The sequence below is a fragment of the Callithrix jacchus genome, chromosome 11 (genome assembly GCF_049354715.1).
Source record: "Callithrix jacchus isolate 240 chromosome 11, calJac240_pri, whole genome shotgun sequence".
In the NCBI taxonomy this organism is placed as follows: Eukaryota; Metazoa; Chordata; class Mammalia; order Primates; family Cebidae; genus Callithrix; species Callithrix jacchus.
The window spans coordinates 106,807,898-106,824,155 of record NC_133512.1 but is presented as its reverse complement, the minus strand read 5'-3'; the positions used below and the strand labels follow the sequence as shown (position 1 = coordinate 106,824,155).

The 16,258-nt window shown below is 48.6% G+C and overlaps 1 protein-coding gene across 7 annotated transcripts in view; it reads right to left on the bottom strand.

Moving 5' to 3' along the window:
- The window catches only part of DENND2A (DENN domain containing 2A), a 111,883-nt gene that overhangs the window by 1,617 nt on the left and 94,008 nt on the right, over positions 1-16,258 (bottom strand). For all 7 annotated transcript variants that reach the window (XM_035254588.3, XM_078343629.1, XM_017975582.4 and 4 more), the window contains 4 exons: positions 11,986-12,163; positions 10,158-10,199; positions 6,114-6,231; positions 1,969-2,214 (listed from right to left, as the gene is read on the bottom strand). In XM_035254588.3, the coding sequence (XP_035110479.3) occupies positions 1,969-2,214; positions 6,114-6,231; positions 10,158-10,199; positions 11,986-12,163 (584 nt within the window). The remainder of the gene's footprint in view (positions 1-1,968; positions 2,215-6,113; positions 6,232-10,157; positions 10,200-11,985; positions 12,164-16,258) is intronic.

The following is a 16,258-nucleotide window of genomic DNA, read 5'->3' as shown; positions in this document are numbered from 1 at the left end:
CTTGGGAGGAGCACCTGTGAGCTCCCATTTCCCTGTATTCTCCCGTAAGAGGGCCCTGGCCAGGTGGCTTAGTTTTCCCAGAGTCCCTCTGTGGAGGGAGGATGGCTGGACAGGCCATCTCCTAGGCAGCTTCTCAGACCCCTAGGATTTGAGGTTCAGGCACTCTGTCTTCACTACTGACTGATCTTTCATGGACAAAGGGTTCTTTCCAGGATTTTTTTTTTTTTTGAGTTTTGCTCTTGTCACCCAGAATGGAGTACAACCTCCATCTCCTGGGTTTAAGCGATTCTCCTGCCTCTGCCTCCCGAATAGCTGGGATTACAGTTACCTGCCACAATGCCCAGCTAACTTTTTTTGTATTTTTAGTAGAGACAGGGTTTTACCATGTTGGTCAGACTGGTCTTAAACTCCTGACTTCAGGTGATCCACCTGCCTCAGTCTCCCAAAGTGCTGGGATTTCAGGCATGAGCCACTGCGCTGGACTTGTTTTTGGAGACAGAGTTTAGTGGTGTTGCCCAGGCTGGAGTGTAATGGCTGGATCGCGACTCTCTGCAAGCTCTGCCTCCCGGGTTCAAGCGATTCTCCTGACTCAGCCTCCTGAGTAGTTGGGATTACAGGCGTCTGCCACCAGACCTGGCATTTTTGTATTTTTAGTAGAGACAGGGTTTTACCAAGTTGGCCAGGTTGGTCTTGAACTCCTGACCTGAGATGATCTGCCTGCCTAGGCCTCCCAAAGTGCTGGGATTACAAGCGCATGCCACTGCACCTGGCCTTTCCAGGTAGGTTTCTTTTTTTTTCCTGAGATGGAGTTTCACTCTTGTCGTCCAGGCTGGAATGCAATGGCATGATCTCGGCTCACCGCAACCTCCGCCTCCTGGGTTCAGGCAATTCTACTGCCTCAGCCTCCTGAGTAGCTGGGATTACAGGCACGTGCCACCATGCCCAGCTAATTTTTATATTTTTAGTAGAGACGGGTTTCACCTTGTTGACCAGGATGTTCTCGATCTCCCCTTTTGGGAGGCCGAGGCCTCCCAAAGTGCTGGGATTACAGGCGTGAGCCACCGCGCCCGGCCTAGTTTTTCTTTTTTTTGAGATGCAGTCTCACTCTCCCAACCAGGCTGGAGTGCAGTGACATGATCTTGGCTTATTGCAACCTCCACCTCCCAGGCTCAAGTGATCCTCCTGCCTCAGCCTCTGAGTAGCTGGGACCACAGGTGCACACCACCATGCCGGTCTACTTTTTTAAAATATTTTTTGTAGCCAGGCACGGTGGCTCACGCCTGTAATCCCAGCACTTTGGGAGGCCAAGGCGGGTGGATCACGAGGTCAAGAGATCAAGACCATCCTGACCAACATAGTGAAACCCCGTCTCTACTAAAATATAAAAAAAAATAGCTGGGCGTGGTGGCACGCATCTGTAGTCCCAGCTGCTTGGGAGGCTGAGGCAGGAGAATTGCCTGAACCCAGGAGGCGGAGGTTGCAGTGAGTGGAGATCGCACCACTGCACTCCAGCCTGGCCCCTGGCAACAGAATGAGACTCTTGTCTCAAAAAAAAAAAAAAAATTTTTTTTGTAGATAAGGGGTTGTGCCACGTTATCCAAACTGGTCTCAAACTCCTGACCTCGGTGATCCTCATGCCTCGGCCTCCCAAAGTGCTGGGATTACAGGTGTAAGTCACCCACTGCGCCCAGCCTGATAATTTCACCAATTTGGAAAGAATTTGATAGAAGGAGACCTTGCCATAGACACTGGAGTATGGTTCGGGGAGAGGCCAGCAGAGGGAACAGAGGAGGCAGGGGAGGGGGCCTTTCCACCAGCTCAGTCAGGGCATGCCTGCAAGCCCTCCAGGGGGATGGGGACACTGTCCTGTCTGTGCCCTTGCCCTGTGATCCTTCTCCCTGCTCATCAGCCACCTGGAATATGGGCACCTCTAGCTGACTCGGTGCCAATGGAGAAGACGCCCCTAACCTTTGGCATCCTGCCGGCGCAGCTCCCGCTCCTGGATGAACCCTCGAAACATCTGAGTCTCCATGAAGACCTCTAGGAAGCGGCGGACACTCTTGGAGGAGACAGCTTTGCGGAAAGCATCCCGCTGCAGGGTTCTCTCTTCACGCTCGCCCGATGTCAGGAACAAGGAGTAGTGTCCCACAATCTCCACAAAGAAGCGGACAAAGGTTTCAGATACCACCTCATTCAAGGGGCTGGACTCTGGACCTGAGTAAGGGGAGGAAGGGCCAGGAACGGTGAGGGCAGACAGGCTGGGCCACAGCCTTTAAGACAAGCCAATTAGTGATCAAAATACAGTAATTGCTAGTTCCCTCGATGGAAACTGTGATTATCCAGGAGGAAGGTTACCTTAGGTTATTAAGACATTTCTTTCCCCACTTAATTTTTTAGAGATGGGGTTTCTTCATGTTGGCGAGGCTGGTCTGGAACTCTTGACCTCAGGTGATTCTCCTGCCTTGGTCTCCCACCGCACTCAGCCTCCCCTACATTTTTTCAATTAAAAAACTTTTTTTTTTTTTTTTGAGATGGAGTCTCGCAATGTCACCCAGGCTGCAGTGCAGTGGCATGATCTCGGCTCACAGCAGTCTCCACCTCCTGGGTTCAAGCACTTCTCCTGCCTCAGCCTCCCGAGTAGCTGGGACTACAGGCATGCGCCACCACACCCAGCTAATTTTTTTGTATTTTTAGTAGAGATGGGATTTCACCATGTTGGCCAGGATAGTCTCGATCTCCTGACCTTGTGATCTGCCCACCCCAGCCTCCCAAAGTGCTAGGATTACAGGCATGAGCCACCTCGCCTGGCCTAATTTTAAAATTTTTAAAATGTTGTTTATTTATTTATTTTTGAGATGGAGTCTCACTCTGCTGCCCAGGCTGAGACAATCCTGGCTCAATGGGTCAAGCAATTCCTCTGCCTCAGCCTCCCAAATAGCTGCAATTATGGGCATGCACCACCACACCCAGCTAATTTTTGTCTTTTTGTTTTTTTCATTTTTGTCGAGAACGGGGGTCTCATTATATTGCCCATGTAGGGCTCAAACTCCTGGGCTCAAGCTATTCTCCTGCCTCTGCCCTAAGAGCTGGGGTTATAGGCATGAGCCACAGGGCCTGGCACACCCAACTAATTTTTATATTTTTAGTAGAGATGGCATTTCATTATGTTGGCCAGGCTGGTCTCGAACTCCTGACCTCAAGTGATCCGCCCACCTTGGCCTCCCAAAGTGCTGGGATTATAGGCGTGAGTCACTGCACCTGGACTTTTATATATTTTTTGAGATGGAGTCTTGCTCTGTCACGCAGGCTGGAGTGCAGTGGTATGATCTCTCTCCCTCTCTTTTTTTTTTAAGAAAAGAAAGAGAAAAAAGGAGTAAAGGAGAGGAAGAAAGAGGAAGAAAAAGAGGGAGAGAGAATGGGAATATTGCTTTATTCTAAAAATGGGTATTAATAATGGCCAATCAATATTTTGTGTATTTAAAGTGGAGAATGTATATTTTGTGTATTTAAAGTGGAGAGCTCTATAAACATTTATTAAGTTTACTTGTTCCGGATCTGAGTTCAAGTCCTGGTTGTCCTCATCAATTTTCTGTCTCATTGAGTCTAAATCTCTTTATGGGTCTTATGAATCTGGGTGTTAGGATCGTTAGCTCTTATTGTTGCATTGATCCTTTTACCACTATATCTTTGTTGCTTTGAAATCTATTTTATCAGATGTGAGAATTGCAACTCCTGCTTTTTATTTATTTATTTATTTTTGCTCTCCATTTGGTTGGTAAGTCTTTCTCCATCCCTTTGTTTTGAGTCTTTGTGTATCTTTGGATGTGAAATGGGTCTGGATGCAGCATACCGTTAGGTTTTGGCTGTGTCTTTTGATTGGGGGATTTAGTCAGCTTAAATTTAGGGTTACTGCCATTTGATGTTAACTATTTTATCCATTCATTTATATAAATTCTTCTTTATGTTGATGCTCTTTACTTACATTTTTAGAAAGGCTAATACTGGTTGTTCCTTTCTATGTATAATGCTTCTTTCAGAAGCTTTTGCAAAGCAGGCCTGGTGGTAATAAAATATGAGTACTTGCTTGTTCATAAAATATTTTATTTTTCCTTCAATTGTGAAGCTTAGTTTGGCAGGATATGAAATTCTGGGCTGAAAGTTCTGTTCTTTAAGGATGTTGAATATTGGCCCCCACTCTCTTCTGGCTTGTAGGGTTTCTGCTGAGAGATCTGCTGTAAGTCTAATAGGCTTCCCTTTATGGGTAACCTGACCTTTCTCTCTGGCTGCCCTTAGTATCTTCTCCTTCATTTCAACCCTGGTGAATCTGACGATTATGTGCCTTGGAGTTGCTCTTCTTGAGGAATATCTTTGTGATGTTCTCTGTATTACCAGGGGTTGAAGATTGTCCTGCTTTGCCAGATTGGTAAAGTTTTCCTGAATAATATCCTGAAAAGTATTTTCCAGCTTGGATTCAGTCTCTCCATCGCATTCAAGTACACCTATCAAACGTAAATTAGGTCTTTTCACATAGTCCCACATTTCTTGGAGACTTTGCTCATTTCTTTTTATCCTTCTTTCTCTATTCTTGTCTTCTCATTTTATTTCATTAAGTTGGTCTTTGACCTCTGATATCCTTTCTTCTGCTTGATCAATTTGGCTATTCAAACTTGTGCATATTTCGCTAAGTTGTCGTGTTGTGTTTTTCAACTCCGTTAGTTCATTTATATTCCTCTCTATATTGTCTATTCTTGTTAGCATTTCATCAAACCTTTTTTTAAAGTTCTTAGTTTCTTTACATTGGTTTAGAACAAGTTCTTTTAACTCCCAGAAGTTTCTTATCATCCACCTTCTGAAGCCTACTTCAGATAATGGAACACAATCCTTCTCCATCAGGGCTTGTTCTGTTGCTGACGAGGAACTGCAATCCCCTGTAGAGGAAGAAGGGTTCTGCTTTTGGGTATTCTCAGCCTTTTTAGGCTGGTTTCTTCCCTTTGTTATAAATTTATCCATCTGTCGTCTTTACAATTACCGCCTTTCTAAATAGGTTACCGCCTTTCTAAACTGGAGTGGACGTCCAGTTTATTGATACCCAGTGCTGGAATCCGAGCAACCCACTGCACTGGCTAAAACAGCGGTGTTAAGATTGATGGTGCTCTTCTGCCTGGGAATCTCCGGTCTGGCTTTCTTCTTGAGTCCGTAATAAGGGGCTCTGCCTTCCCGGAGCTTCAAACGTCGGTCAGAAGGGGAACCAGTCCCATTTACTCTGCAGGAAGAGCTGCCGCGCCGAGGTGCCGACAAAACTGCTGCACCGGCCACAAGAGTCTCGCTGGCGACCCGTGGGGCTCCTCCACTGGGAATCTTCTGGTCCGTGGGTGACGAAAATTCGTCTGAAAGTGTGGCGTCCTCTCGTTCTCTGCGCTTTCACTGGGAGCTACAATCCCAGGCTGTTAACGATCAGCCATCTTGGATCCTCTTCAACCCACTGCAACCTCTTCCTCCTGGGATCAAGCGATTCTCCTGCCTCAGCCTCCCAAGTAGCTAGGATTACAGGCATTTGTCACCACTTCCAACTAATTTTTATATTTTCAGTAGTCATGTGGTTTCACCATGTTGGCCAGGCTGGTCTTGAACTCCTGACTTCAGGTGATCGACTTGCATTGGCCCCCCCAGCATGCTAGGATTATAGGCGTGAGCCACCACGCCTAGCCACAGTTTTTAATTTTTGATTTTTTGAGATGGGGTCTCACTCTGTTGCCCAGGCAGTGGTGTGGCTCATGGCAGCCTCAACCTCCTGGGCTCAAGGGATCTTCCTGCCTCAGCCTCCCGAGTAGCTGGGACCACAGGCTTGTGCCACCATGCCCAGATAATTTCCACACACCCCTTTTAAACAGGTACTTTAGGACCAAAATGGGGGAGGTGGGAAATTTTTCCCACAATTCATAGTGAGAATGAAATCCAGACAAAGAAAACGAGGCTGGGGTTTCTCTCCTTATATCTCCCTCATCCATGTTCCTACTTGGCCCAGGACCAAGAGGAAGGGAAGGCACTGCCCATTTGTTCCCTGACCCTGAGAGTGTAAGGGAGGGACGCATAAGAGGTGGCTGAACGCTTACCGTGCCTGCCTTCCAGGGGCCCTTCGTCCTGCTCACAGGCCAGCTCGTTTCTCTGTTCCAGAATGCGTTCCAGGGCCACCTGAAGCTTCCGGGGCAGGATGGAGTCCTCATCGTCCATCTGGAAAGCAGAAGCAGCAGGTGGGCTTGTGGATGGTGGCTGCGTCCAGACCGCAGGTCACACTGGCAGGGCAGGCCTGGCTCAGTCCCCAGTTTCATGGAAGGAACACAACTGAGAGCCAGAGGTTTGAGGTTTCAATCTTGAGCCTACTGTTTTTTGTTTTTTGAGATGGAGTTTCGCTCTTGTAGCCTAGGCTGGAGTGCAATGGCGTGATCTTGGTCCACTGCAACCTCCACCTCCCAGGTTCAAGCAATTCTGCCTTAACCTCCTGAGTAGCTGGAACTACAGGTGCATACCATCATACCAGGCTAATTTTTTTGTATTTTTAGTAGAGAAGGGGTTTCACCATGTTGGCCAAGCTGGTCTCAAACTCCTAACCTCAGGTGATCTGCCCACCTTGGCCTCCCAAAGTGCTGGGATTACAAGCGTGAGCCACTGTGCCCGGCCTACTTTTTTTTGGAGACAAGAGTTTCACTCTTGTAGTCTAAACTGGACTGCAACGTCGCGATCTTGGCTCTCTGCAACCTCTGCCTCCCAGGTTTAAGCAATTCTCCTGCCTGAAGCCCTTAAGTAGCTGGAACTACAGGAATGTGCCATCACGCCTGGCTAATTTTCGTGTATTTTTAGTAGAGACAGGGTTTCACCACGTTAGCCAGGCTACTCTCAAACTCCCGACCTCAAGTGATCCGCCCGCCTTGGCCTCCCAAAGTGCTGGGATTACAGGGGTGAGCCACTTCGCCAGGCTGAGCCTACTTTTTACAAGCAACGGGGAGGCTCATTTTCCCCACTTGTAAAATGGACAACCAATCAATCTGTACCTTGTTGTGAAGCTAAAATGCAGTACAATTACCCTGTGAAAGGGCTTGGCACTGAGAGGATATTCAATACATAATTTCCACTTCCCCATCCTGTAGGGTAGCCAGTGCTAACCAGGGGATTCTAGCCAGGGCAGACAGCCTGCGTGACCCAAGGCTGGCTTGGGATCAAACCCCGTCTCTACTAAAAATACAAAAATACAAAAAAAAAAAAGAAAAAAAATTAGCGGGGCATGGTGGTGCATGCTTATAATCCCAGCTACTTGGGAGGCTGAGGCAGGAGAATCACTTGAATCTGAGAGGTGGAAGTTGAAGTGAGCTGAGGTTGCAGTGAGCTGAGATTGCACCATTGCACGGCAGCTTGGGCAACAAGAGCAACACTCTGTTTCAAAAAACAAACAAACAAACAAAACACAAACCAGCATTAATGCTACTAAACTTTTCAGCAATGTGGCAACATTTAGAAGTAATCCATCAGAATGCCCAGAGAAATTTTCTGTGATTACTTTAATTACTTCTTGCAAGATCTGATAGAAGTTAGGCCTCTTGGGCCAGGTGTGGTGGCTCACGCCTGTAATACCAGCAGTTTGGGAGGCCGAGGCGGGCGGATGACCTGAGGTCAGGAGTTCAAGACCAACCTGACCAACATGGAGAAACCCTGTCTACTAAAAATACAAATTTAGCTGGGTGTGGTGGCGCATGCCTGTAATCCCAGCTACTTAGGAGGCTGAGGCAAAATAATCGCTTGAACCTGGGAGGTAGAGGTTGCAGTGAGCCCAGATTGTGCCACTATACTCCAGCCTGGGCAACAGGGTGAGACTCCGTCTCAAATAAATAAATAAATAAATAAATAAGAAGAAGTTAGGCCTCTCTAGCTAATGATAAAAAGAAAATACATGTGTGTGGGCCAGGCGCAGTGGCTTATGCCTGTAATCCCAGCACTTTGGGAGACTGATGTGGGCAGATCACGAGGTTAGGAATTCAAGATCAGCCTGGCCAACATGGTGAAACCCTGTCTATACTAAAGATATAAGACATTAGCTGGGCATGGTGGCGCACACCTGTAGTCCCAGGCTGAGGCAGGAGAATAGCTTGAACCTGGGAGTCGGAGGTTGCAGTGAGCCAAGATTGTGCCACTGCACTCTAGCCTGGGTGACAGGGCGAGACTCTCTCAGAAAAAAAAATAAAAGAAAATACATGTGTGTTACTTCCTCTGCTAATAGTACTAACTGATGATGATTATCAAAATATATGAATGTACTAAAACAATTTAAAGTCACTCATAATCTGTCCCCTTTCAGTCTCCCTCCCCAAGACAACAAGCATTCATGTTTTAGTGAGTTTTCCTGTCAGTCCTTTTAAGATATGCACGCGTGCGCGCGTGCGCACGCACATACACACACACACACACGCACACACACACATATATATTTTCCCTGTCTCTTTTTCTCTCCCTTTTTTTTCTTCAGGAAAGGGTTTCACTCTATCACTCTGGCTGAAATACAGTGGCATGATCAACTCACTGCAGCCTTGACCTCCCAGGCTTAAGCAATCCTCCTGCCCCAGCCTCCTGAGTAGCTACGGGGACTACAGGTGCACACCAGCAGGCCTGGGTAATTATTTTATGTATATATGTATTTTTTTGAGATGGAATTTTGCTCTTGTTGTCCAGAATGGAGTGCAATGGTGTGATCTCGGCTCACTGCAACCTCTGCCTCCCGAGTTCAAGCGATTTTCCTGCCTCAGCCTCCTGAGTAGCTGGGATTACAGGCATGTGCCACCATGCCTGGCTAATTTTGTATTTTTAGTAGAGACAGGGTTTCTCCATGTTGATCACGCTGGTCTTGAACTACCAACCTCTGGTGATCTGCCCGCTTGGGCCTCCCAAAGTGCTGAGATTACAGGTGTGAGCCACTGTGCCTGGCTATTTTTAAATTTTTAAAATTTTATTTATTTATATTTTTTTAGATGGAGTTCCATTTTGTCTCCCAGGCTGGAGGGCAATGGCACGATCTTGGCTCACTGCAACCTCTGCCTCCCAGGTTTAAGCTATTCTCCTGCCTCAGTCCCTCGAGTTACTGGGACTACAGGTGTGTGCCACTATGCCCAGCTTTTTCGTATTTTTAGTAGAAACAGGGTTTTGTCATATTGGCCAGGCTGGTCTCGAACTCCTGACCTCAGGTGATCCACTGGCCTCAGCCTCCCAAAGTGCTGGGATTACAGGCATGAGCCATCGTGCCCAGCCAATGTTACAAGTTTTCTGTAGAGATGAGGGTCTCACCATGTTGTTCTAGACTGATCTTTAACTCCTGGGCTCAGGTGATCCTCCTACCTCAGTCTCTGGAGGTGCTGGGATTATAGGTGTGAGACACCAGGCTGGGCCAAATATTATTTAAATGCATGTTGAAGCTGATCATGGTCATGCACACCTCCAGCTACTCAGGAGGCTGAGGTGGGAAGATCACTGGAGGCCAGGAGTTTGAGACCAGCCTGGGCAATAAAGTGAGATCCCATCTCTCTCTTTTTTTTTGAGATGGAGTCTAATTCTGTCACCCAGGCTGGAGTGCATGGTGCAATCTCAGCTCACTGCAATTTCTGCTTCCTGGGTTCAAGCGATTCCCCTAAGCCTACCGAGTAGTTGGGACTACAGGCCCCCACCACCACGCCTGGCTAACTTTTGTATTTTTGTATGGTGAAACCCTTTTCACCATATTGATCAGGCTGGTCTCGAACTCCTGACCTCAAGTGATCCACTCGTCTCAGCTTCCCAAAGTGATGGGATTACAGGCGTGAGCCACTGCGCCCAACTTTTTAAAAAATTAAAAAGCATATTGAAAAATTGAGGTGCCTATAGTTATAAGAGTACGAAGATTCTAATAGTTAGAAAACCATTTTGTGTCAGAACACGTGGATATCAATCCTTTGCCCAAACCCTTCCTCTCTGCCCCTTGCCTTCTGGCTTATCCTCAGCCTAGCTCAGTCCTGGGGTCACACAGCTCTGCCACCCTGCTCTGCAATCCCGGAGCCTTTCCAAGGCTGGAGAGCTGAGCCCCAAACAACAAACAGGTAAAGACAAAGGGAGCAGGAGGCCGCCGCTGGCCTTTTACTCACCTGTCTGAGGAACCGGCTATTGACGAGGTCAACCACAAGGACCTGTGAGATGAGAGGAAAGGGGCTGTTACTGTCTCCGGGGCTTCCGGGATAGGGATGGACTCTTAGCCATCTTCCTTCTTGGCACTCAGAGAGGCAGCTGGGGCGGGGCTGGGGGTGAGCCATTTGTGGTTTCCTGATATTGCCACCGTAGCCACAGATGGTGAGGAGGGACTGGGGAGGGTCTGTTCTGAACGGCATGCTTTCTTTCTTTTTTTCTTTATTTGAGATGGGGTCTTGCTCTGTTGCCCAGGCTGGAGTGTAGCGGTACGACCTCAGCTCACTGCAACCTCTGTCTCCCGGGTTCAAGCTATTCTCCTCCCTCAGCCTCCTGAGTAGCTGGGACTATTGGCACATGCCACCACACCCGGCTAATTTTTGCATTATTAGTAGAGATGGGGTTTCACCATATTGGCCAAGCTGGTCTTGAACTCCTGACCTCGTGATCTGGCATGAGTCACTGTGCCTGGCCACTGAATGCTTTCAACACCGACACCGCAGCATGTGTGCTGTGGGTGGGACTCCCTGGCTGGCTCTCACCCTGGCTGAGGCAGAGCTTCTCAGGCTGCTTTTTGGGTGTGAGCTACTGAGGTGGGCAAAAGACACTGCAGGCCTCCGTGGTTCCCACCCGAGGGCTCCTGCCTCGTCCTTCCCCCAGCTCCCCACTTAGCCATGTAATTTCTCTCCAAGGGAGAGGAGAGAAACTCACCTGGAGACTGGGTTAGGCTTTGGGTTTTCATTGCTGAAGGCTTTTGGGATAAAGCACTCCCCTCCCCACCCCCGAGGGCGCCGCACTCCTCAGAGTGAGAATGAGACCTGGGGCCAGGACCTGGGTGGGGCAAGTGACAAAGGTCACAGGAAACAAGACCCTCACTCAGACAAGACGGAGACCCTCACTCAGATGCCAGCCAAGGCCACCGGCCATAAAGGGGGAGGAGCCCGGGGCCTGGATGGTCACCATAACAACAGCTGGAAACATGTGGGTTCTCCCATATCCCAGAGACCTGCCCAGGAGCGGAGGGCTGCCTCTACTTCCTTGCCTCTCATACTCTTGAGGGTTGAACGAGCCACCGCACAGGGCACCAGACACTCCTGGCGGTCTTCAAATCTGCACTGAAAGCCCTAAGGCTGGTGGGCGATGTTTAATGAGGTGTTAGGACTATCTGAGCAATGAGAGGAGCAGCTTCAAGGGACCCAAGCAGAACTGCAGGACAGAGGGACAGGTGTTCCTCCTGGTGCTTCAGGACTGAGTAGCATTATTTAAGCTTCCCTCTCTGAGGGCTGGAAGCTTCCAGTCCTTGGTTGGAAACCATTTAGAGGAAGGGGTTGGGCTAAATACCTCCAGAAGTGCCAAGCAGGACTTTGCCCACTTCGATGCCAAACTGGACAGCCAGAACTTGGGGATTAAAAACATTATTAATGGATATGACAAAGGACAGGAGCTTGCTAGCTCCGCAGTGTGGAGGAGTGGGCGGGAGGTGGGGGAGGGGAGAAGGCTATGAATGACTTGAGAGTTTTGATATCTGGCTAAACTGCTCTTTGCTGCCCTTCTCAAGGGGTGCTCATACCACACATTCCACTTGGAAGGGAAAACTGTTTGCAGTCACTGAGGATCTGAGTGAGTAAGCCTCTGGGCAGGACTCATGGCACACAAGCCCTGGTGGCCCCCACGCCCTGCTCCCTGACACTGCGTGCCCTGAGAACCACTCCGAGACGCCCTGCAGGGCCGGCACCATGCTCTGTCCTCTGCACCCTGCAGGGAGGGGGACCAGCCTGAGCGGAAGCTCACCTCTTCCAGTGGCAGCTCCCTGAGCAGCGGCAGCGAGCTGGAGAGCAGCCCGATGAGGAACGGTGTCGGCGAGCACACGATGTCCACCATGGCCGGCGGCAGCACCGGGATGTAGGTGTGCTGCCAGGTGAAGGGGTAGATCAGCGCCACCATCGCGTGGCAGCATTTGGACAGGGTGCTGCAGCCAGGGAGAGAACAGGGAGAGAGGCTGGTTCAGCGAGGGCCCAGGGGAGCCCTCAGGGGAGAAGCCTCTTCCCAGAGGCAGGATGATTCGGAAGGGACACACCTGGATCGGGTAGAGTGCACGACAGTCTCAGCACAGGCCAGGCCAGGCACTTAGAGCTATGCGAAAGGCTTGGAGCACAGCTACGGGGCCGAGTTGAACGTAGTTTAATGTCCTGGATAATTTTTACAAGTGTGCTTTCACATGTGAGCTATACTCCCCAAACCCTACCCCCAGCCCACCTTTTTGTGAGCTATACTCTTGTAAGGTTTTTATTTTCTTATTTTACTTTTATTTTTTTGAGAGAAGTCTCGCTCTGTTGCCCAGGCTGGAGTGCAATCATGAGGTCAAGAGATCGAGACCATCCTAGCCAACATGGTGAAAACCTGTCTCTACTAAAAATACAAAAAAAACCTAACTGGGTGTGGTGGCGCATGCCTGTAATCCCAGCTACTCAGGAGGCTGAGGCAGGAGAATCGTTTGAACCTGGGAGGTGGAGGTTGCAGTGAGCCGAGACTGCGTCACTACACTCCAGCCTGGTGACAGAGTGAGACCTGAGACTCTGTCTCAAAAAAAAAAAAGAGAAAAGTTGCTGGGCGAGGTGGCTCAAGCCTGTAATGCCAGCACTTAGGGAGGCCGAGGCAGGTGGATCACGAGATCAAGAGATCAAGACCATCCTGGTCAACATGGTGAAACCCCGTCTCTACTAAAAATACAAAAAATTAGCTGGGCATGGTGGCGCGTGCCTGTAATCCCAGCTACTCAGGAGGCTGAGGCAGGAGAATTGCCTGAATCCAGGAAGCGGAGGTTGTGGTGAGCCAAGATGGTGCCATTGCACTCCAGCCTGGGTAACAAGAGCGAAACTCCGCCTCAAAAAAAAAAAGTTTATGAATAATGAAGATGAATCTAAGCAGATACCCCTGACATCAGGCGCCTATAATCTCATTGTCATAAAAGTCTCCTGACCCCTAAAAAAAAAATCAATTAGCTCTGGCTTACTTGAGGAGAAAATATGTGAATTAAAAGATATTGGCAGATCATGAGTTCGAGACCAGCCTGGCCAACATGGTGGAACCCCATTTCTACTATAAATACAAAAATTAGCTGGGTGTGGTGCTGGGTGCCTGTAGTCCCAGCTATTTGGGAGGCTGAGGCAGGAGAATCTCTTGAGCCTGGGAGGTGGAGGTGCCTGTGGTCCCAGCTACTCAGGAAGCTGAAGATCACTTGAATCTGTGAGATTGAGGCTGCAGTGAGCTGTGATTGTGTCACTGCACTCCAGCATGGTGACAGAGGGAGACCCTGTTTCAACAACAACAAAATCATCATTGTACGTGATAAATACACGCAGATTTTTTTGGAAACGGAGTCTCGCTCTATCACCCAGGCTGGAGTGCAGTGGCACCATCTCAGCTCACTGCAACCTCCACCTTTCAGGTTCAAGCAATTCTCCTGCCTCAGCCTCCTGAGTAGCTGGGACTACAGGCGCGTGTATCTGTAAATTTTGTATTTTTACACATACAAAAATTTGTATGTGTAAAAATACAAATGTTAGCACCACGCCCAGCTAATCCCAAAGTGCTAGGATTACAAGCATGAGCCACCATGCCCAGCAAATACATGCAATTTTTATACAACAATTAAAAATAATTAAAAATAAAAAATATATGTACACATAGCCTTTTTCATTCCCCAATTTGGGGGCCCTTGGACTAATAACGGTAGTACTGAATCTTATTCATTTATCACCTAAGTCTCTTAACCTTCCTGTTCCCTGTCTTTGCAAATAATCATTCTCCTGATATACACTGGAGCCATGAAATACCTCTTGGTAGCATGGCATCCATGTATTGCACTGATATTTGGTCATTGTCTTTTCTTTCAAATGATCACCCCCAAATTAGAGAAACGCTACCCCAAGATTTCATTCTTATCACTATACTGTCTTCTTTATTAGCTGGATAAGAGTAAGACATTGCATTTGGAAGATACCAAGAAAAAAAGAGAGAATAACGATGTTAGGACATACATTAAGGAGAGTAATATCAATAATTCAGCCAGAGCTTAGGGTGAAGTGACTTCTAGGTCTTTTTTTTTTTTTTTGAGACAGGGTCTTACTCTGTGGCTCAGGCTAGTTGCACTGCCATGATCTCAACTCACTGCAACCTCCACCTTCTGTATTCAAGTGATTTTCCTGCCTCAGCCTCCTGTGTAGCTGGGATTACAGGCACGCACCACCATACCCAGTTCATTTTTGTATTTTTGGTAGAGATGGGGTTTCATCACGTTGGCCAGGCTGGTCTCAAACTCCTGACTTCAGATGATCTGCCTGCCTTGGCCTCTCAAAGTGCTGGGATTACAGGCGTGAGCCATTGTGCCCAGCCTCTTTCAGATTTTAAAGGTAGGAAAAGTGAGGCTAAATGAGGCTAAAGTAACCTCTGAATGTAAGGTGGGGCAGAGTAGGAAGAGAAGGGTCCTGTAGACTGGAGGAGGCAGGGTTGCTGACTTCAGAGGCTGACTTCAGGTGTTAGGAGACACCCTACTAACCAGGCACAGTGGCATGTACCTGCAGTCCCAGCTACTAAGTCCCAGAGGGTGAGGTGGGAGGGCTTGTTGAGCCCTGGAGTTCAAGTTCAGCCTGAGCAATGGAGTTAGATCCCCATCTCTGAAACAAAAACTCCCTGTATATAAAAAGGAGGCACAGGGAGGATAGCCTATGTGGGTTTTGTTTTTTGCAATCATTGCAACAGAAAAACAAACACACGTTTAACTTTTTTTCCCAACTCAAAGAAAAGGCTGCCTGCCTTTTGATCTTCTTGTGGTCTCATTCCTAGAAGAAGTACAAGGGCCAGCTCCCTTCTCCTTGCTGCACTGTCCTAGGGACTCCCCAGTTAAAGCCCTGTGTTGCCTGCAGTGGTGGGAGGCCATGGTTCAGCTGCAGTGAGTGTGAACCATCTGGAGGAGAAGGTCGTGGGAGCAAGGTCAGGGAAGATGACCAGCCATGCCGGTGCTAAATGCAGAGGGTGGTGGAGAAATGTGGCAGAAAGCAAGCTAGAGTCCACTCAGTGAACTGGGTGCACGGCGCTCCAGGACAGCAGTGTTCAGACTTGATGGAGCAAATGATGACAACTTGGCTGGGGAACCAGCTGGCCACGTGGGAGAGGCTTCCACTGTTTCTTGACTGTCTCCCGCAGCAAGTGTTGTTTTGAGTAGTCTGAGCCCACTGTTGTAGCTGCAGTGAAGGTTTTGGCACCTGTGTATCATGAACACCTCGTTAGCTGGAGCCCATGGAGCACAGGTGCTGGAGACAATATGGCAATGAGCAGGCAGTTTCTTGAAGGGGTCTCATTCCTCTTGCTCTCTAGCCCACATTAATGGTTTTTCTTTGTTGTTGTTGTTTTTGAGACGGAGTCTTGCTCTGTTGCCCAGACTGCAATCCAGTGGCTCATTGAGACCTCCACCTCCCAGGTTCAAGCGATTCTCCTGCCTCAGCCTCCCGAGCAGTTAGGATTACAGGCGTGTTCTACCAATTAGATTCTACCAGGATTACTGGCTAATTTTTTTTTCAAGACAGAGTCTTGCTCTGTCACCCAGGCTGGAGTGCAATGGCACTAACTTGGCTCACTGGCACCTCAGCCTCCTGGGTTCAAGTGATTCTCCTGCCTCAGCCTCCCAAGTAGCTGGGATTACAGGCGCGTGCCATCACACTCGGCTAATTTTTGTATTCTTAGTACAGATGGGGCTTCACCATGTTGGCTGGGCTGGTCTCGAACTCCTGACCTCGTGATCCGCCCACCCTGGCCTCCCAAAGTGCTGGGATTACAGGTGTGAGCCACTGCACCTGACCCACACCAATGTTCTAAAAACAATTATAATCCTAAACAGTAAAAGGAAAGGTCAAATTCTACGCATAATTCCGTGAGTGGCAGCTTTTCCCTCAAAATAAATGATAGAGGATGAGAGGATTATTTTGAATGGAGCTTGTTTTTCTCAATCCCTGATGCAAGTGGTAATGAGATTTTATTCCCTGACTTGTGAAGGCCAGAGGAGCCC